The sequence below is a fragment of the Apteryx rowi genome, unplaced genomic scaffold (genome assembly GCF_003343035.1).
Source record: "Apteryx rowi isolate R43461 unplaced genomic scaffold, aptRow1 scaffold_590, whole genome shotgun sequence".
In the NCBI taxonomy this organism is placed as follows: Eukaryota; Metazoa; Chordata; class Aves; order Apterygiformes; family Apterygidae; genus Apteryx; species Apteryx rowi.
Genome location: NW_020450861.1, coordinates 42,314 through 62,672, shown reverse-complemented (window position 1 = coordinate 62,672; position 20,359 = coordinate 42,314). Strand labels below are relative to the sequence as shown.

The window sequence follows — 20,359 nt, the reverse complement described above, 5'->3', positions numbered from 1 at the left end:
GCATGCCTCAGTTTCTGTAAGTTTCCAGCAGTGCGTGTGCTACTTCCTTTCTTTTCCTCCTCCCTGGGTCAGAGGCATAGCCTAGGGACAGGCAGGTGCCCAGGAGCATCCCTAAATCAGACAGGTCCCCAGCTGCTCCAGTGGCCCCTAGGAGCCTGTTGGCAGCCAGAATAATTTGAGGCAGGTATGACTCATGCCAAATCCCAATCCAGAAAGGGGAATATAAAGACACAGAGGTGGTTTAAAGACACTTCTCTACTTCAGCATAAAGACACGTACCCAGCACAGCTCAGCCTAACTAGAAGACAAGGCCCAGTAGCACAATGCCCTAAAGAGATGAATGACTCCTGTTGTCTCGCTGGCAGATGCTTGCTGCATAGAGGATTGGACCTTGGAAAATCAAAGCTGTCCAACAGATTTCAAGGTGAGAAAGTACATTTATGTTCACCCCAGGTCTATTACACCAACTTTTCTAGTTCCAAGTGTGGGAGATGTATTTTAAGCTAAACTGCTCTCACCAGAGATGAGGTAATGGTGTACTGGGAAAGGAATAGGCACACCACAGTCACACACTGCCCTCCCCCACTAACCTCACTTTCTTTACACCTTTTCTACCCCACCTAACTCTGATCCTGCAGCGTTTTCATTTAAGAGCACAAAGTTCCTCCTCACAGAGCAGACACATGCAAAGTTGGCACGGGCTTCAGAGAAATTAATTCAGACTGGCAAAGTCTGATCCCTTTCAGGGAGCGTGTGAGAGAGAAGGCAGCTTTCAGCACTTCAGACATCAAGGAAGAGTAAGAGAAAGAGATGAGAGAAAACCTCATGTAGAAAAGGCAGCAGGAAAATGTCCTAATTTGGAGAGACAGGCCTTATTGCCATGGCAACCCAGAATCGCCCCACAGCGGCCAGATCTGACTTTGTATGTGGTGTTAAACGATTCAACCATTAAGAGAAAAAACTAAGGGAAAAAAAGAAGGCTGTGGAATCAAAAGTGTTCAGTAACGAAGAGCTTTTCTCTTGGGGCTCTCTGGCAAGTGAAATGAGCCTACTCAGTCTTAAGTTGTATTTTTTCCCTCTCTTTTAGGTACAGACACATTTCTTCTACATTTGCTTGGTTCTGAAGAATGAGTCACTCCTTCCTTGCTGCACAGCCTTCTCTCCCCAGCCCATAGTGCACAGGCAGTTGGGCAATAAGGGGAGAAAAGGGAACCAGAGAACTGAGATCCCTTTATCTTCTTTAAAGCACCCTACAAATAACCTCTCAGGACATGGCCAACACCAGGAACGAATGGCAAACCACTTGGGGACAGTGTAGGGCAGCAGCATATGTCACCAAGAAGGTAGTAACACAAAACGGCATGACTGTAGCCAGCAGTATCTCCAGCCTCTGGTACCAGGGCCCATGAAGGCACACCTGGGGTGTGTGCAAGAAAGCTGAGGGCCAGAGGAGGGCTGCTGAGCTTGGCTGGTGACAGGGGATGCAAGAGAGAGAGGGAGGAATACACTCACCAGAACTCACACAATGCATATATTGCTGGCCGAGAGGAAAAATGCATCCCACTGGTCATTAATTAATTACTCGATCTCGCCTTAAGACCTTCATGCCTGCTTCAGCCCATGAATGACTCCGAACATCGCATCAAACCTCTTCTCTCCAGACCCCTGCCTCCTTCCACCCTCACTCTTCAGGTACCCTTAGCCCTCCCCTCCTCACTGCTGCCTCTCTTCAAACACTTGTCCCCATTCAGTAGATCTCCTCATCCTTTCACTATTCTGAGCACAATTTTGTAGCCTTTTTTCAGTTGCCACAAGACGTCTCACAAATTTTTCAGGGGTTACCCCTCAAAGGGTGCTAGCACAAGGAGATGGTTCACTACAAAAAAGAGTGAGGCTGGGCAAGTAGTGAGATAGGAGTGTCAGAAAATGATTTTCTGCTCTGGAGGTTCCCACCTTGCAGCTGAAAGGCACAAATCCCAGAGGATGAATTCCCAGAGGACTATCTCCTACAGATTCCTAAGTGTAAAGCAGTAAATTGATTGTCACACCAAGATCCCTGTCACCTCATAAGTGTCTAATCTACTCATGTCAGCTCATTTCTGTATCCAATTTATTCATCAAATGGAAGCAAAATGTTTGACCAAAAGGATTCCTTGACAGCAGGGACAAATACAGCATGAAGGAGGAGAGGACATGTTTATGCACTGGTGAGGTTACACTGCCACACACCTTGCACATGATGTTACCCACTCCAGTACAGATCCACTTCTCCTTGGCCACAGAAACCCAAACACGTCAATCAAGAAAATCTTTCTACCAGTATTGCAGTCTAGACTACAGCAGGAGAAGGGGAAACAGAACAACTAAACTCACTCTTCTACTGTCTAACCAAAAAAAAAAAAAGTTTGATTCCCCAAAATTTGTATATTTTATGGCAGCAGCACGGCAGGAGCTGCTAGCTGGCTTCTGGCACTCTGGTAGCACAAGATAATTTGCAACAGCTTGTTTCCACACACTGAATATTGTAACAAGCACATCTCAGGACACACAGCAAAACACTACTGGACCGGTACAGTGACCAGTGAGCAATACTGTTTGTCAGAAGTGTGGCCCTAAACATGGCAGAAGACAAAAACACAACCAGTTCTCCTCCCAGTGGTCAGTATCACAGCATGCTTTTGCCAGCCCATTTTGCCTTTGGTGAGAAAGCTGCCAGCCCCAGCTTCAGTTTATAGCAATTAAACAGATGAGACTTAAAATCTGCACGTGTACATAAAATCTTCCAAGGCAGCTGAGGCAAGGGCAGAAGGATCAGACAAAGAGAACCACTGTTACAATAGTTGGTGAAGATGAGCCCCAAGGATTCACACCAGGACACGGAGACAGGGAAGGTTAACAGCACCATGGCTCATTGGAGGAGAATGGACCGTGGGCATGAGGAGCAGCGTAGCCTGGTGAGGTCTCCAGCCATTCCCTAAATGAAGCCATTCCACCATCTGCAGGCAAGCATACTTTGGCACTAAACACTTGCATGAAGGCCTAATTAATGGACCACAAAGTGACTTATTAAATCTAAATTAAGGCACCAACTGACTAGCAAAAGAAATTACATTTCTGGCCAGGTAATAACTGAATCAAACATTTGAATGTATCCTAAGCCCAGAAAAACTCAGATTCCAAATAAGCAAAAGCTTTTTAAGATAATCAGAGACTATTAAAACAAAAAAGAGGGAGGCCACGCAGGTTTGGGCAGTCAGTCAAATAACCAAAATTAGCAAAAAGGAAGGCTAGCCGGTTCATCACCTGTCCAGTCCCCCCCCATCTCCTTCCACCACAGCAGTGCTGTTCCCTGCAAGAATGCACATACTCTAAAATTTTGTCAGACCCATTATAAATGATTTTAGTGGTAAGACTTGCAACATTCTCTGTGGGAGACCAGTCTGTACAGCCAAAGAGAAGTCACTGCTCAGAGGTGTTTCCAGTGTTTGCTCTGAACCTCCCTGCCCTGCATTTCATCTCATTACACCTTTCAGACCTTACTGCCTCTCGTACTCCATGAGTTCAGGTCTGTCAGCACACCCTCTCTTCTAGAACAAGGGATACATTTTCCCCTCTTTCCACTTTCAGGCTGACTCCTTCTCAGCCAACCCAAGGCACCCATTGATTAGAGCATGCCCTGATCTCCTTCGGTGCCGCTTGAGAAACCCAAACCACCCCAGTTTGCTGTAGTCTTGCCACAATGCTAAAATCAAGTAGACAGAAAGCTCAGTGAGGCCAAAGGCAGAGGACATGCAGGAAAAAGTGGGGCAGAAAACAGGTATCTGCTTGCCAGTTATCAAGCAAACCCAGGTGCAATTCATGTTTTAAGTGCAATTTTTAAGTCTCTGCTTTGAAAATACAGTTAAAGGCACTTGCCCTCCTCTTCCACAGAGGATACTAATGGAATAATCCAATTACTGCTGCTGTCATCAGGCTAATTTCTTTTCTCAAGAGTGCTGTTTTTTGATAGAAATATTAAAATCTTCAAGCTTTGCACCATGTTCCCCTTCAAAAGCTAACAGATAGGAGCATGAGACATTGAGCAAGTGTCATGTCTGTTCATGTTTGCCTCATTTGCTTCTATGATCCAAGTCACAGTGGTATGTTGGTGTGAGTCACAGAGCGCATACATGTGTGCAGAGCACAAGTGTGAATCGAACGTCCAATGCTGAGAGACAGAGTGGCTCACATTACATGCTTGTCTATGCAAATCATAGAACAGGACTGTGCCAGAGTGAATCACAGTGAGTCACTGCGTGAGTGTGTGACACTGAGGGCTAGTATGCCGGACGCGTTTGGGACACACCATATGGGTCACTTGTGCAGAAATCACAGCCTGTGAGACACTCCAACATAGCTTTGCTCACCTTTTCTGTGCATTTTTAGCTTGTTTTCCTTAGGAAACAAGGCTTTTGCAAACCTGGTGTATGCCTCTGCATGTGTCTGTGTGTGTGTGTCTGTGTGCATGTGTGTGTGCACCTGAGGCGTCCCAGCAACTTTTGAACCTCCTGGTCAATTTCCCCTTGATCTGTCAAAGGGGCAGAGGTCTCAAGGAGAATGAAATTCGTACAATTCTGTACAAAATACAGCCCTGTGACCACATGCAGTCCCAAAGCCTTTTTGTGGCCCTACAGCTGTGTGTATGATTCAGCCCATCAGCACTCAAAGGCTGTTGTTCACTAGGCAATGAAGTAAACTGACCAGGCAACATGCCTACAGTGGCCAGTCCCTATACACACAGCCCCAGGGCAGCCACAGAATGTTGCTCCTTTGCCCATCTAGCAGGTATAAAAGATGCAGGGAAAACTTGGAAGACAGCAGTAGGAGACTTGGGAGAAATAGGATTATTCCAGGGAGGAGGTGTAGCCAGTTGTTCAAAAATTGAAGCCTCTATGGGCACATCCATTTATTTGGATTGAACATCCCCTAGCTGAAACAGATGAGTAGGTGGAGAAATGAGATCCTTTCAATGCCCCAAGTCCTCATCACTGGGGGAAGACTGAGCTCTTCTGAAATCTCTTCATTCAGTACAAGTTCTCTACTCTGTGGACTCTCTGGTGTCTAGTAAGGGCCAAACTCACATTACAGTCTTAGTATATAATTCAGTCAAAGAGTCAATTAACCATGAGACACAAACCCATTGAAAACAGGACTTCATTCATTTCGGAGCTGACAAAACTACTGGTACCATTGCCCTTACATTTGCTCTGTCTTCTCAACAAGCTATTCCAATGTCAGGTCATAAAATTCACTTTTAAGTGTGCCAGACAGAAAAAAAAAAGAAAAAAAAAAGCCTGTAGTGTAGATTCTCACAAGTGATGAGACTCTGGGTGCCCATTCAGAAATACAGCATAAAAGACCCAACTTTCAGAAGGTGGAGATGCCCAGCATTTTTTCAAATTGGGGCTGCCTTAACATGTCTCATGTTGGATGTCAAAAAGGCACCTATAATCACCGTTTGCATTCAAAATGCTTTAGCCTAATTCTTCGATTTCCATTGCTTCCTACAATGGTGGGCAGAGCCTTTCCAGATACCAGGTGTCCTGTGCCTGGCAGCTTTGCACAGTGCCACACGCAAAAGGCTCTCCACTCCATCAGCCCTAATGCCACCTGTTCCCCAGCCTTCCTACCGCCCACCCAGCACTGCTGTGCGGAGGAACAGAGCGAACCTGGCCGAGAGCCTGGTTCATGAAGGATCCCAAATGGAGCCAGACAACCTTCAGAAACAGAAGACAGGCACTTCTAAGAGATGCTCTCTCCATACACCATTATCTGATAAATACACCATTATCTGACAAGAGTCTCCCCCTCTGCTTCCTGAGCAACTACCTCCATTGTTAAGAATACACTGACCCCTTCTTTTTATCTAAACTACCTTTGTAAGAGAATCGCCTTCCTTACACTTCTCCTGCTCTCTGCTAGGTCTTTTTCTGCTGTTTCTAGTAGATAACTAAAAGGTATTGGTGACCATCAGCTCAGTGTGTCACCTGAAGGAAAGCACATCCTCTCCTCCTTCACTCCACTTCCATACTGCATCAGCAACAGGAGATTCTGTGCTCCCAACAAGCCCTCACGAACTGGAAATCATAGAGACACCATATTTCTAAGCAGGGAGTCTCAGAAAAAGGAGACAATCAGCTCTGGAAAGAAAACCATGTATTTCAAGCAGATCAGAACTACATGGAGCCACTTGCAAGGAAGAACTTTTCTGGTGATAGTAATTTTACCTAGCACTCAGCTCCATGCAGGGCATGTGAACCCTATGATTTGGAAGGCTTAAAGAGAAGTTGAGACAACAAATCCCTCCCAGATAACTGATTTTTGATAAAGCTGGAGAGCTGGTTAATGCAACACACTGAACATTGAAACTTCAGCTCAAGTAGATTTCTACTATAGAGAGCATTAGACACATATATATAAGGAGTATCATGGGTGAATTCCCTCTTGGATTAGGCAAAGTTATACCCATGGTTAGGACAGGTGGAGAGACCTAGAGCAAGTTTATGATGTCTTTCTTCCATTCCCAACCCTTCACCAGCCCCTTGCAGCTTGAGGGTATCTCTGCCACAGCCAGGCCACAGCTGCGGACACGAAGCCAGCCTGGTAAGTGTGAACCCCCATCAGCCGTGACTGACAAACCCTCACTCAACTGCTCACCACACTTCAGCATCCAGGCTAGTAACATCCCCATGGGAAGCTCTGCCGTAGTTGAGGTGGTGCCACAAGCTGCCCCTGCCAGATCCACATGAGCTCAGCAGCCACAGCCATTAGCCTGGAGGAAATAACCAGCAACACACAAGGCTGCTAAAAATCTTTTCCCAAGCTTTGCTGCCCCTTTACCCACTTGTCTGTGACGTGGTATATACAACATCATACTGCATTAGGCTGCAGTGAGAGGATCACCAGCCTGTCAAACTGGTGATATGAAGAACGGTATTAAACTGAGTAATTAAATCATTTCTGTAATTACTCTCACGCAGTTATAAATAATGTAGGCCCACACGTTCTCTCTGGAAGTCACAATAGCGAGAGAATACAGTGTGAGGAATACAAATGAAAAAGAAGAAATAATAATAATAATAAAAACACTTAACATTTATACCATAGTTTGCATTTTCAAAGCACAGTGCAAACAATAATTAAGAAATGAGTAGAATGACAGACAGGAGAGGGTGAGAGAGAAAGGAAAGTAGGAGACAGGAGAGGAAGGGAAGGGGGCAAGCATGGAGCAGCATTTGAGACCCCTCAGTGGCCACACAGCAAAGCTCACGGTTTGGTGGAAACACTGCCCAGCCATGTGGAAAGGCAACATCATGTGGCTCTTCAAACCTCATTTCCTTGTTTCTACAGCAATCTGGGGAAGTAAGGAAACAGCTCTGTTTCCACAGAAAGCGAGCACCAAAATAAAAACCCTAGTGGGAGCCAGGACAAAAAGCTGTGCTGCAAGTAACAAATACACACCTGGAGGAGCCAGCAGCTCCATCACAGAGCCTCCTCCGAACTATTTTTGTCAGTCCCCTCCAGCGCAGAGACTCAGCAGTGATTGTGCTGGCCCCGAGCCAGGGAGCTGGCAATCAGCACCACAGGGGTCTGGGGGAGGCTCACCTGCTTGTCGCTGGGAGCTTTTTGCTCTCCGCACCAGTCTCCAGGCCTCTGACAAGGGGCGAGCTTGGAGGGGGGGGGGGGGGGCACATGGCTGAGTCAGCATGCTTTGGGAAAGAGCTGCTGGCCTTTTCTGAGGGGACACAAATTCCAGCAGCCCCATCCCCCCGCAGCGTAATGGCACATGGGAGTCATTTCTCATTCCCTTTGTGGCTCAGCATGGAGAAGGGGAAGGAATATTTCTTGCAGACATGCTGAACAGAGCAGTGAGGCAGGGCTGCATGGGGGACGTCACTGCCCCATCCCACTGCCCTGTCCCCTACTAGGTGCCTCTGCCCGAGGCCTACTCTCCTCGCGCACTTTCCACCCAACAGGCTTTCCACCCCAGTTTTACACTCCACGTCATATTTGCTCAGCTCTTCAGCTACCCCCAATTCCCTGTATCTTGTTCCTTTTTTTCAAGTCAGGCAGAATCTCCTGCTCAGACAGATTTCCATCTCATTAGTTCCCCTCTCCACATTTTCCCATTCCCCATCTCCCTTTTCTGACCTTTTTCCTACCCATCTCCTTGTTTCAGGATCTCTTCCCAGACATCTCTTTCTTCATCATCAGACCCTCCTCTCCCACCTCACCTCACTCATGCACAAGCCCAGATCCCTTCATACAGCTAATGCTAGTGTTCCCCCAGGTCCTCTCAATTTCTCTTCCTGGGTCCTAGTCTCTTTGTTGTGTCCTCACAGGCTCCCTCACCACTACTAACTCTAGCCCCTACCTCTAGTTGCAGCTTTTGCCAAGCATTGCAAGTTTCACCACCAGCTTCCTGTCCCTCTTCCCCAAACACTAGCTTCCTCTCTCCAAGTATCTTGTCCTAATCTATTCCTCTGCTACAGTCCCTCACACAGATCAGTCTTTTTGCCTGCTGAATTGTTTATTGCTCCTTGCTGGACCCCTCAGGGACCTCACTGACCCCCAGGAGAGCCAGTTCCACGCACCTCTGTCCCCCCATATGGCCTGCAGCGGCCCAGAGGTGCAGGTGTAGTTTTGAAGTACAACTTGCAAGGACAGAAACTCTTCAAGAGTTGCCAGCTTGGGGCAATCTACACAGTGGTAGCAAAAGCACATTCCTGATTAAAAGTCCTCTCCCAGAAGACACCCTCTCTAAACTTAGGTCCTTGCTCTAAAGACCTGTGGTGGTCAAGCAGAACCTTCCAAGGAAAAGGTGCCAGCATTTTTAACATGGGCAAATCATGTATTTTCCAAAAAGAAGTAAATCAATCAGCTTGAGGCATACACCTGGCATAGGAAACTTCTGCCCAAATAGTCATAATCTGGCAAAGTTACAGGAAACCCACAAGAGGATCTCACAATGGGAAATGGTGGGCAAGCTTACAATAGATGCTACTATCAACCTCACATACAGTAAGCTCTCCTGCATGACACAGCTATTCAGCCACCTCTAATGGGGGTTACAGCTTCTCCTCCTGGAGTCTAGATTTTCCTGTGAAGCATTGTATTTACTTCAGCTAGAAGAATTCATTAATTGCTCCCTAGCAATTAGGTAGTCCTTGCCTTTTGTGGAGTTTAAAGGACTTTACAGAAACATTATTACTGTCTTCTTGCAGTAGACAGAAGCTGAACAATGGTCTTGAAGTCAAGTAGAAAGCTATTTTAGAGCAGGGCTGCAACTGGGACTCTGGTCTTTCAGGCCTATTTGAATCTACTAGCCACAACACATCCCTTGGATCAATCCTACTCAGTGTGCATGCTTTCCCTTTTTTTTTTTTTTTTTTGCCTGCCTTTAGACTCTCCATCTCCTTTATTTCTTCTTTCACCCTCCTTCTGCAACACACATTTATTGTTAGTATAAGTAACCTCATAGATACACAGCTAGAAGCTATTGCCAAAGCACAGAGAGAAAAGTACCATGACAGTCTTTGGGGTATTTTTTTTTCAGTCACTCTCAGAACTTACTTCAGTCAGGCCCTCTCCTTTTGTTCTTATTTTTTTCATGATAGTAGATTCAGGACAAGTTTTCTGTTTCTGTCTCTCCGCTTGTTCATTCTCTTTCTCCTCCACCCTGGCTAAGTAACACATTCTACAGCACTTAGTCCAGTCCTGGTTGAAAACAGCTGAAGCAATGCAGCTTCCACACTCTTCCCTGAGGAGACCACAGCACATCCTAATAAAACTCACAGTGCCTGGACTTTCTTCTTGATACACATTTAAATGATATCTTTTCCTCAGGTTCATCCCATTGTTCCTACTTTTACTTCTGGCAACTACCCTAAGCATTATTTTCTCTAATCTTGGTATATCTCTGTCCACTGCATATATAAATAAGCACACTGACTCATTGTTCAGCCAGTCTACAATACACATATATAGCTGTTTCAGTCTTTCTTCATACATCAATCCCTCCAGACCCTTAACAGAGTCACAGACTACAGTCATATCTTTTTCTGAATCCTGTTTTTTCCAGCCTGTGCATATTTAATTCCCTTAACTCCCTTCATAATCCATCCCCTCCAAACTTGGTTAATGAGGCAAATAAAAGGCAAAGAGAATAAGAGATTCCCTGGAAAGAATTGTTTCTCTCTGTCCCGCAGTTACTGGGGAATGACACGCAGATCTAAAGCATTGGGCAGTTTCACACTCCTTGTTTTCAATTTCATTTTGAGGCCAGTTTAGGGTAGGGACAAATTTGAGTGTAATTAATTTAGATTTTGTGAGACAAGTAACCACTTGGGGTTGTAATAAAGGTCTGCCTGCTCTAGAAAGAAGAAACTAATCTTGTCTGGCTTTGGATGGTACAAATTGATTTAATACTTTTRTGTTGTTTTTTTTTGTTTTGAAGAAAGATGTTAGAATAATGATTGTAAATAATGATAGGTCAGGTCTCATCAATCTCCTAGATTTTCTTTAGATAAGTGCTCACAGGTTTAGAGGTTTATCCAAACACCATCAGTCTGAAAATCAGGGTTGGAAACTAGGAAGAAAAAACTCTTTTCAAAGAAACCCAATTAATTGCCAGGTCCAAGCTGAGTCGAAATTAACCTTTTTTTCACAGATATTTCAATTCTTCTATTTCCAGGTAGAAAATGGCAACATCATATATATACATTAGTAGGAAAGAGGTTAACTCAGCTTCCTTGCCCTCAGGTAGGGCTGCAGCAGTTGCATCTGAACTAGGCAACGAAAGGTTCAGGGATATTCTTCTGCCACTCAGGAAAAAAAAAATTACTATAACAGCAGAAAAAAACTAAAACGCAGTACTCCTGGACAAAGAATTCTATGACCCAAAATAAAGCAGCTTATAAATAGCTACAAAAGACTGATGTAAAGGAATCAGACTTCACTTTTGCTTGGTGTGTGTTGTCTGGGACAACTTCTGCCTTGGGAAGAATTCTGCACCTCTATTTAGGCTTCTTTGCATTCAGCATCCCGCACCTGCCCCAGGATGGCTGCTGCCCAAAAGCCAGGCACCTTGGCTTGGTGTTGGCCTCACCTGGGTCTCGGTGGGTTTTCCCCTCCACAAGCCTGTGCCACTCTTAAGTGAGGATGGTGCCTTCAGGCTTCAGGTGTCTGAGGCTCTACATTTCCAAGGCTCAGGGCAAATATGAAGTGTGTCAGGTAAAACTGATTAGGGAAAATGTGATGACAATACTTTCAGGAAAAACTGCATTTCCATTAAAAAAAGTGGTTTTCCTTGATGGGGTTTTTCTAAGCAACAAAATCAAACACTATATTTTCTTCTTATGATTATTATTCTGACTCCTGAAAACAATACCAAAAAAAAAAAAAAGCAGCCTTTGAACAGGGTTCCTCCTAAGAAAATGGGAGAGAAAGTAGAGGGAAACTTTCAAAATTAAAAAATCAGACAACTTTAATATGATATGTAACAAAAGAAATGATACATTTCTTTGAAGTCATTTTTCCATTGAAATAATACTGACAGAAATATTTCAGCTCTTGTTTAGGAAATGAGAGTTGACACTGAAGGATTTAATGGCCCTGGGGAGAGGCTAAAGCTCTTAAAAGTTAATTTCCAGGTTTCTTAATATCTGAGGGATTTTTAAAACTATTAATTATTTGTAAAGAAATAAAAATTGTTCTAGGGAAAGTCTGAGATGTTAATTAAACTTCACAGAAATACTCTATACCTATATTCCCTCTCTTTACATTAAAATTTTAATTTTGTGTGGATGGATTAGATACAGATATAAACATAAATTACTGATCCACCTGGCCTGTTCTCAGAGGTGTATATGCGAGGAAAAAACAATGTTGGCATACAATACTGGCTTTTATTCTCTATGATATTCTCCTTTCCCAACTTTTATAAAAGACTCATAGTTTGAGGACACACAATGTTTAGTTCATTATTTGTGAACTACACAGAGCTTTCATTTGGCAGCAAAAGGAAACAAAAGTACCAAAAGCAAAAGAAGTGTATTAATCATGTCCTCAATAAAAAATATTAAAAGCTTGAAGGGAAACTGCTGATTTTTTAAAATCAAACTCATATTTGCTAATCACTAGATCAGTCTGGGAAACATTTAAACTATTACTATCATCAAATGTAGTTTCAGAAAAATGGAAATGCTTTGTGAAATTACATGAATTGCATATAATTTTGCTTTGGAGGGAAAAAAGCTTGAAATCTTCTAATAACGTTGAACCATACTCTTTCAACATTTGCAGATTAAAATGTGTCTTTTTCCCCTACTAAGCAGCATTTTGTTTTGGAATTTATTTCACTTCAGTTTATGTAATCCATTCAAAAGGAACTTTTTCTTTTGTTTTGACTTGATTTCTTTCACACAGAGCTTTAAAAACTTCAGATGTCATCCCTAATGAAATTAAACAAATCTACATCCAAAAAAATGAGGTTTGCATTCCCCATGCATCTCTGTTATTTAACCCTTGGAAACCTGAGAGTGAAAGTGTTTTCCTTTTAAATTACAGATATTCTGCTTCTAGCAGCACTGTCCCAGTGTCTTTGACTTTGTCCTGGTTTCAGTGTGTGTCTAGGCTTTCAGCTCATCCAGCTAGTTTTGGCTTCCCTGTACATGCAGCATCATTTTGCTGCACTCTGGCCGGCAGCTGGTTTTCTTCCCTGCTGCTTTACACTTATTCTTGAGTTCGGATGTACTCCCCACTGAAATACCAAGGAATACCACTGCTGCAGCAGCGTGGCCCAGGCACAGAGCTGCCACAGCAACCTTCAGCATTTAAAGACACAGAATACACATCTTGGAGACCTTGCCAGAACACAAAAGAAAGGGAACAGGGATATAGGAAGTGGAGCTGGCAAGGCAGAGGAGAAATAGCAGCTTCAGGGTGCATGAGAGAAAAAAGAGCAAGCTAATGGAGGGAGTAGAAGAAAATCAGATATAGGTTGTGTGAGAAAAGAAGAATCTAGCCTATAAAGAATCAAGGATTTTGGATTTGGGGTTAATTTCATGAAGATTTTGTTCTGATTTTATTATGAGCACAGCCCAATTGCATAGATCATTTTTCCCTACCATTTTATTTCCATCAGGATGGCTATCATGTGCGAGCAAGCCCTAGAGAAAATAGCAAGGGACACAGAGATAAAGGAGATTTTCAGCTGGAAAAATATAATCCTCCACTTCTTCCACTATTTTTCCTGAGTGTTGCACGTGCACCATTATGTTACTTTACATTTATGTTACATTATAAGGCTGGACAGGACAAGAAGTGTTGGCAAAATGGTGTGACTATGCAGAAAAATCAAGGAACACTTCCACCAGGAATGACGGTCACCAGCCATGCTATAAGGAACCCAAAGCATTTTCTGCTCTTACCCTTTCTACTTCCATTACCACCACATTGACTTTTTTCATCATTTAAAAAAATTAATAGTCATTATGAAACAGACAAGTCAGCCAATGGCTTGGTCATTTTTCATGCAAGAAACTAAATCTTTTCCAATACAGTAAGTGGCCTAAATCTGAACAACAATTTCCTCTTCTTTTAAGATATAAGTATATATTGTATATATATAAGTATACAATGTTATTATATTATTGTTATTATACTATAAGTATACATTGTTATTATTATTTCCATTTCTGTGACTGCTCCTTTACCTCCTCGTTCTGAGCAGAAGTGATAATAGATAATACTGAAAATATAATAAAGAAACACCCAGTCCAGATATCCAGTCTCAGGTCTGCAAACACAGGATACTGGTCTGGGTGCCTATCTGAACTGACACTTGGTTTGCAGCCTTGAAGGCTTCCTTCCATCATTAGCTTTCCAACCCAGAGCATCCCCACCAATCAGCTATTTCCACACTGTGCTAGGAATGAATTTCAGTTTCCAAAGCGATTCTTAACACTGGAATGGGAGCAGATGTCCCCACTAGTCTTAAGGGCATTACAATCCCCAGGACAACATACTCTAATGCTTACGCTAATGCAAAATAGAACTATAAAGAGAAAGGTCACTGTGTCAACTTTAGGCAAACCAAAAAGACTGAAGAGATTCAACAAGCCAACTTCTTGGATCCCAAGAACCCAGCATTGGTGATGGTCCGTGCAGATTTCCCTCTCCCAGATGTCATCTATTTCAGATTAAACAGAGACCAGTAGTGAACCATAAGGCTCCCTTCCTAACCAGAGGTTCTGGTGAGATGATGCTGTTGTCCTAGTCCTTTTTCAAGGTGTTAATACCAAAACAAGGACCAGGTGTTTGCTGCTAGGGCTGGAACAGTGCAGCTGCTCTTAAACCCTGCCCTGTGAGTGCAGAACTTGCTCCTCTGAGAAGAGCTAATGCAGGGGCTATTGGACCTACTTAGCTGTTGCTCCAAGGCTATCCCGCCCTGACAACAGCTGAATAATGAAATATCTGTCTACATATGCAGGGGGAAAGTAAATTCAGGCTTGAAATCTGCAGTTCACAAGGTTTGGCATCACTGCTGGCAATCTCATCAGAGGCTAAAAGAATTGAATGGGCTAGGAGGAGGCTCTCTGTTGGAAAAGTGGTCTCTCTAAAGCTAGACAGAGGTATGTCATGTGTCTGTGCTGTGTCATTTTCCTGGAACTAAGCACAGATATCGGTGTGCACAGAGATCATCTGGTCATTTTCTTCTGATGCCAAATTAGACAGAGATTAAATGCAACATTTCATAACAGCTAAACAAGTGGGACTAGGCACATGAGCACCTAGGAGAGAAATGGCAAAAGTGTATGCAAATGTCTATATACTAATTGTTCAGAAGAAATAGGCAAAACAGAGAAAACCAGAAAGGATAAATATTAGCTACAAAATCTAATCAAATGCAATATTAAGGAGCATGAATTTGAACAAAACAATCAGGAAATCCAGATGTTGCAATTTCAGCAACATACCTCCATCTGCCATGTTATACCTAGGACAGGATTCACAGCATTTAGCTTCAGGCATGAAGAGCAAGTCAGAGGAGCCTCTTTTAGTAATCAGTGGGGAGATATAGGAAAACCCCACAAGCATTTCACTGCACCCCAGGGAGGGCTGGATGAATTGTCCTCAGGTGGCACCTCCTTCCCCACTGACTGTAGAGATACCTTGATCTCTAGCTGGTAGGTAAGCAAGCTTTCAGATGCCTGTTAACTGAGATGAAGCCAATCCATGCTATACATTATATGAAATATCTGTCTACATATGCAGGGGGAAATTAAATTCAGGCTTGAAATCTGCATTTTTTTATTATTTTTCCTGCCCTTCTGGTTTTCAATTAACCAGTGTAACCCTCACTGAAGATAAAACAGAATTTCACGTGCTAGTCGAAGGGAGGTGGACCAGCTGAGGGTTTTTGCTCTAATCTCCAGAGAAGAGGCTCTTATCTGTCACACTAAGGAGTCAGTGGTTTGTACCATTGGTCCTACTGATTGAAAATGCACACAGAGCACAGCCAGGCTGTAAGCGCAGGTCTGAACCTGTGAAATGCTGAGCAAGTTCAGTCACAGCCGACTGCTGTGGGTGGTGAGAGGATGCTGAAAGAAGAAGTTGATGCTTTGCAGGATCAAACCCTAACCACACAATTCATTTGCAAACAATATGACTAAGAGTTAGTGAGAGCAAAGCCTCCATCAGGGCCATTTGCGGAAAGTAAATTGTTAAGGACTTACCAGTCTAGCTTCAGTATTTTTCAGTAGAATATCAATGTATTTACTCTCTGCCATATTTTAATTTAATTCATCAAATAAATATTGTCCATTAAAGATTACACACCTGTGAATCAGAAGCTGTAAAGGTCAGCCATTTCAATTTATGTTTAAAAGAAATCTTGCCCTTTACTAAAAGGCAGATCTTTGCACGTAACCTGCTTCTCCTGTCCACAAAGCTACAAAAAAGAGTTGATAAAACAGAGTTTTCTATTCATAAGACCTCCATCCTTGAGCTCCCCGTGGGCTGCCTATCTGCCAGAATGTGCTTTAGAAGGGAGTCAGTGGGGTACACAGGACAGTAGCATGACTTGCTGCCTTCCTAAGGAGAAACCTGAGATGGGTAAAAAGAAAAATCTTTGGGAAGTTCAATAGGCCAAACTCCTCTTTGAATTACAGCAGCATAAATCTGATCTAATCTTACCAAAGGCACTGGAGCTATGCTGGATTTACACTGCAGGAATCTGAAATCAGAATTTGGCCTGCCAAGTTCAAAATTACAAGAACCTTTTTCCAGTGCTCGGGAGGTCTGGCATCAGCAACATTTATGCTTGTTCAGAGTGGATATAAAATGCCCCGTAAGTGTGAAATGTGGTACTCTAGTAATGTTTCAGACCTGTTTTGCACAGACATTGATAATCATGCAAAGCTGAGGTAGGAGAACAATGAGACATAGAGGTGTTGCCTGACTCTTCTCAAAGATGGAAAAGCTTTACTGTTGGTGAAATGGGACAGAATGACTTTATTACATGTGAAACTATTCAAGTGGAGAGAAAAAAAATGCCCGTGATTATTTTATTCAATGATTGCTTTAGCTCGAAGCCCGATTTCAGAAAATAACCTGAATATTACTTGTATATTATTTATACACTGAACAATTGGTCAAAGAGTGAGAAAATAATTTGTGGCTGATTTAATCCCATCTACTCACCTATAAAAACCTACACTGGATTAATTATTTGCAAGAGAAAGAAAACAAAACACGCCCGGATTTCTCAGTTTGCTAGATCTCATTCTGAGGAAAAGTTGCCATACTGGTCATAATGCTCCCCCTTCATTTAATTACACCTGATTCTGCCTAGTTATATGTCTGAGATTCTCTTAAAAGTGACCTGCAAAAGAAAAATAATCAGCTTGCATCCTTGTTTACTTCTTCATGATGCACCAAGTGGGGTCAAGAGGTTCTTCTCAATAAAAGGGTCAGGCCAGATTCTTTCTTGTGCTGAGCCTGCAGGGCAGCCCTACTTCTCTGGGGTATTTCTGCTGGCCCTCATCAGCCGGGAGGCCACTGCAGCCTACACTGGCTGGCCAAATGCAGACTCAAGTGTGAATTACTGGGTCTCCTGTTCCTCCCCTGGGGGAGATTTGTATCAGGTCTAGCTGCATTCCATAAGGGCTCCCCTAAGCTGAGAGTTATCAGCTGGCCACAGCTGCTGCTCTCTGCTTCTTTACCCTGTTCAAAAGTGGTAGTGGAAAGGTCTGTTTGTGTAATAACTCCCTGGAAGACTGACTGGAGCCTGGGAAAACAGTGAAATGTCAGTGATATGAAGGAATAAAGTAGTGCAGTAAAAACAAGAAGGACTTAGCTGGACTGGTTCAAACTGGTTATTTGTTTTAGCTAACACCTATTTAACTCCAGGAGCTAATGAACACTTTGGAGAGAGGATGGCTTTATTAAAGATTCAATTATTTTTCAATTAAGACATAGGAGCTGTATTAAACCTCCCTGAAAATGCCACAATGTCCTCCAGCTCCATGCAAGGAAAACCCAAGCTGGCATTCTTGGTTCTTCTAAGGTAAAACACAGGCAAAAATAAAATCTTTTCAAAAATCACAATTGTCAGGGACTCTTTACCTATCATAAAGAAGAAGAAAAGAGCTCATTCTTTTGCAGTTCTGTTTTACCTGCTCTTTTCCCTCCTTGGATTTTCTCTGTTGCAGATAATTCCACATGATTAATAGGTTCTTCTCAGCAGTGCTACACACAGTTAACTCTTTTAATCTGTCTTTGAATCTGTCTCTCTCTGATCCCCCAACCCATGAGACTCCAGCTGAGGATAAGAGAATAAGATATTTTTCTCTGTTTTAAGTTTAGATCTGCAGGTCTATGGGAGAAGCAAGCTCAATTTTACCTTATCTGCCATGATCATAGAGGAGCCTCCGTGGATGCCCAGGATGGGAGTGAGGGTCTGGGCAGAGATGAAGTCCAGGATCTGTGCAATGGCTTCCTGGTCTGTGTCATCAGCGAATACCACCCCTTGAATCTTCCGGTCTGACATGAGGTCACAGATGCGGGTGATGATGCTCTTGGGATCTGTCTCATTCATGGCCACCAGCTCCACCCGAGGCACCACTGAGAGGTGGTGGAAGTCATCTTTCTCGTGGGCATCTTTGATGGCCACTTCGTCTGAGGTCCCCACCAGGATGACCGCAATACCAATGCTCGGGTGGCTTTTCTGGGCATGGGCCCCGCTTCCTGTTGTCGCGAGGACTGCCAGCACCAGCCAAAACCTTGGAGAGTAGCACTCTACCCTGGGCCTCATCTTCGGCTCTTACACTCCCTGAGTAAGGAAGAAATAAAAGGGGGGGGGGGGAGAGAAAGGGAAAGTGATTAATTGACAAGTCAATACATACACTCGTTTTCAAGGCAGATCCCTTGATTTTCCTCATCCACTAGCCCTCATCCCAACAGAAAAGTCTATCAGTCCCTCTTGCCTGATGTCCAGCCCTTTGGCCACATTTGGAGCTCTGTTAAAATCAGGGGAGCTGAGATCAGGCCAGCCTTTACTTCAGAGTTTGGAGTCACTTCAGAGAACAGCTGTCAGCAGAAGATAGAATCATGTCATCTCTCAGCCTCCGCGTCACTTTGAGACTCAAGTCAAAAGTGTTTGAGAATTGTCCTTTGATGGCTGTTCGGCTGCCTTTGTGAAACTAATTGCTTATGTCAAGCCCATGTCTAAATACTTGCCCTCAACATAAAGGAATTATTGATGCTTGCAATCATTTTGCCCTTCTGCTGGATGTATAAGCAGAGAGGCTGAAGAGACCAGGAAGACAGGATTCCCTTTTGCCTTCTCAACACATCCCATCTAGACTAAAGTGAGGTCAAACGGGCAAGGCCACTGAATGTGTGTGGGCAGGGGGAGGTTACACTGTGTATGTGTGTATGCGTTGCATACAACCTTCCTACCACTGGGACACACAAATGGTTCCAGTCTACAGTATTCTCAGTCACATTCCTTTCACCCATACAAGGTTGATTTCTTTTTGCAAAGCCAGGAACACAAAATTTCCTGATGATCATGGCAAAAAAACAGATCAGTACAGTGAAGGGGAGATGTTCCCTCCAAGTCCTACATGGCAGTTATTTTTGCCCAGAAGCAGAAAGGTGCACAAAGCTTACAAATTTCACCCTTAGCTACCACAGCCAGGGATGTTACAGTGATCCTTTCCCTGAACATGTCCATTTTATCTTGTAATCATAACAGTAGAAATGGAAAAACCCAATGAGGTCATCTCTCCAACCCTTGCCTGAGTAGGACTGTTCCCTATGGGATTGTTCATAGCTCTTTCTTTATTCAGTCTTGTTTTAATAATACTTCACATTTCCACAGCTCTTTTCATCCTCAAGGCACTTCATAAACACTAATGAATTAATCCTTGCAGCACCTACACAAAGTAAATATTATCAGAACTCTCATGGTCTGGGAATAAAAGGAGAGTAGTGACCCCCTCCAGCCACCCCACCACCCCCATGCGAGGCAGCACTGCTCRGCAATCCCACCCAGGGCCACATTACTATCCCAAGCAGGTTTGGGGCATTTCAAATTATAGAAAACTTTCCCTCAGCTCCAAAACTCATATTCAGCTCTTCATGCCCACAAATCCATTCTTTTAGAGTGATGTGTGTGTGTGTGTGTATATATATATATATACACACATACACACACTCTTAGACTAAATACACCAGCCCTGTGTTTATTTGCACTACACCCTCTGCCCTCTGGTCTTAGGGGGATCCAATACCCAGATCCTTCCACACCCTTTACTGTTGTACATACCCCTGTCAAACTGACAGAAAGCCACAGCAGCAGGAACAAGACTGGCAGGACTTTAGGGAAGCTAGAAATCTGTCCAACATCCCTACCCAGCACCAGCCACCCCAGTGAAAGGGCACAAGGACCCCATCATGCCCTGCCAAGGAGAACACGTAGGCTCAGCACCTACTCCTCTTTCCCAGGGGAGAACCTGCTCCTCTCCTCCCAGAGGAGGCTAGGCAGAGAGAATGTATCCTGCACTGATATTATCGGATAAATAAGCAGATAATAAAATAGATAATAAATATGCACAAGAGGAACCAAATCCACTTAGGAGGCTGAAAGGACTGTGGGTATGAAGCGTCAATCAATTCTGAACTCTCTGATGGATCTGATGGTCTTTGCCAACAGGCTGGCCAACCTGGTAAGGAGGGCTTTAAACTAGGAAAGACGGGGGAAGGGGAGAGTTATAGTGACAGGGTAGTTGGCAAAAGACAGCTCAAGTCAGGA

At 43.6% G+C, this 20,359-nt stretch overlaps 1 protein-coding gene across 1 annotated transcript in view; it reads right to left on the bottom strand.

Moving 5' to 3' along the window:
* The window catches only part of GRIN2B (glutamate ionotropic receptor NMDA type subunit 2B), a 171,380-nt gene extending 153,025 nt beyond the window's left edge, over window positions 1-18,355 (bottom strand). The window contains exon 1 of the mRNA XM_026082764.1: window positions 17,945-18,355. Coding sequence (XP_025938549.1) covers window positions 17,945-18,355 — 411 coding nt within the window. The remainder of the gene's footprint in view (window positions 1-17,944) is intronic.
* Between the last annotated feature and the right edge of the window lie 2,004 nt (window positions 18,356-20,359).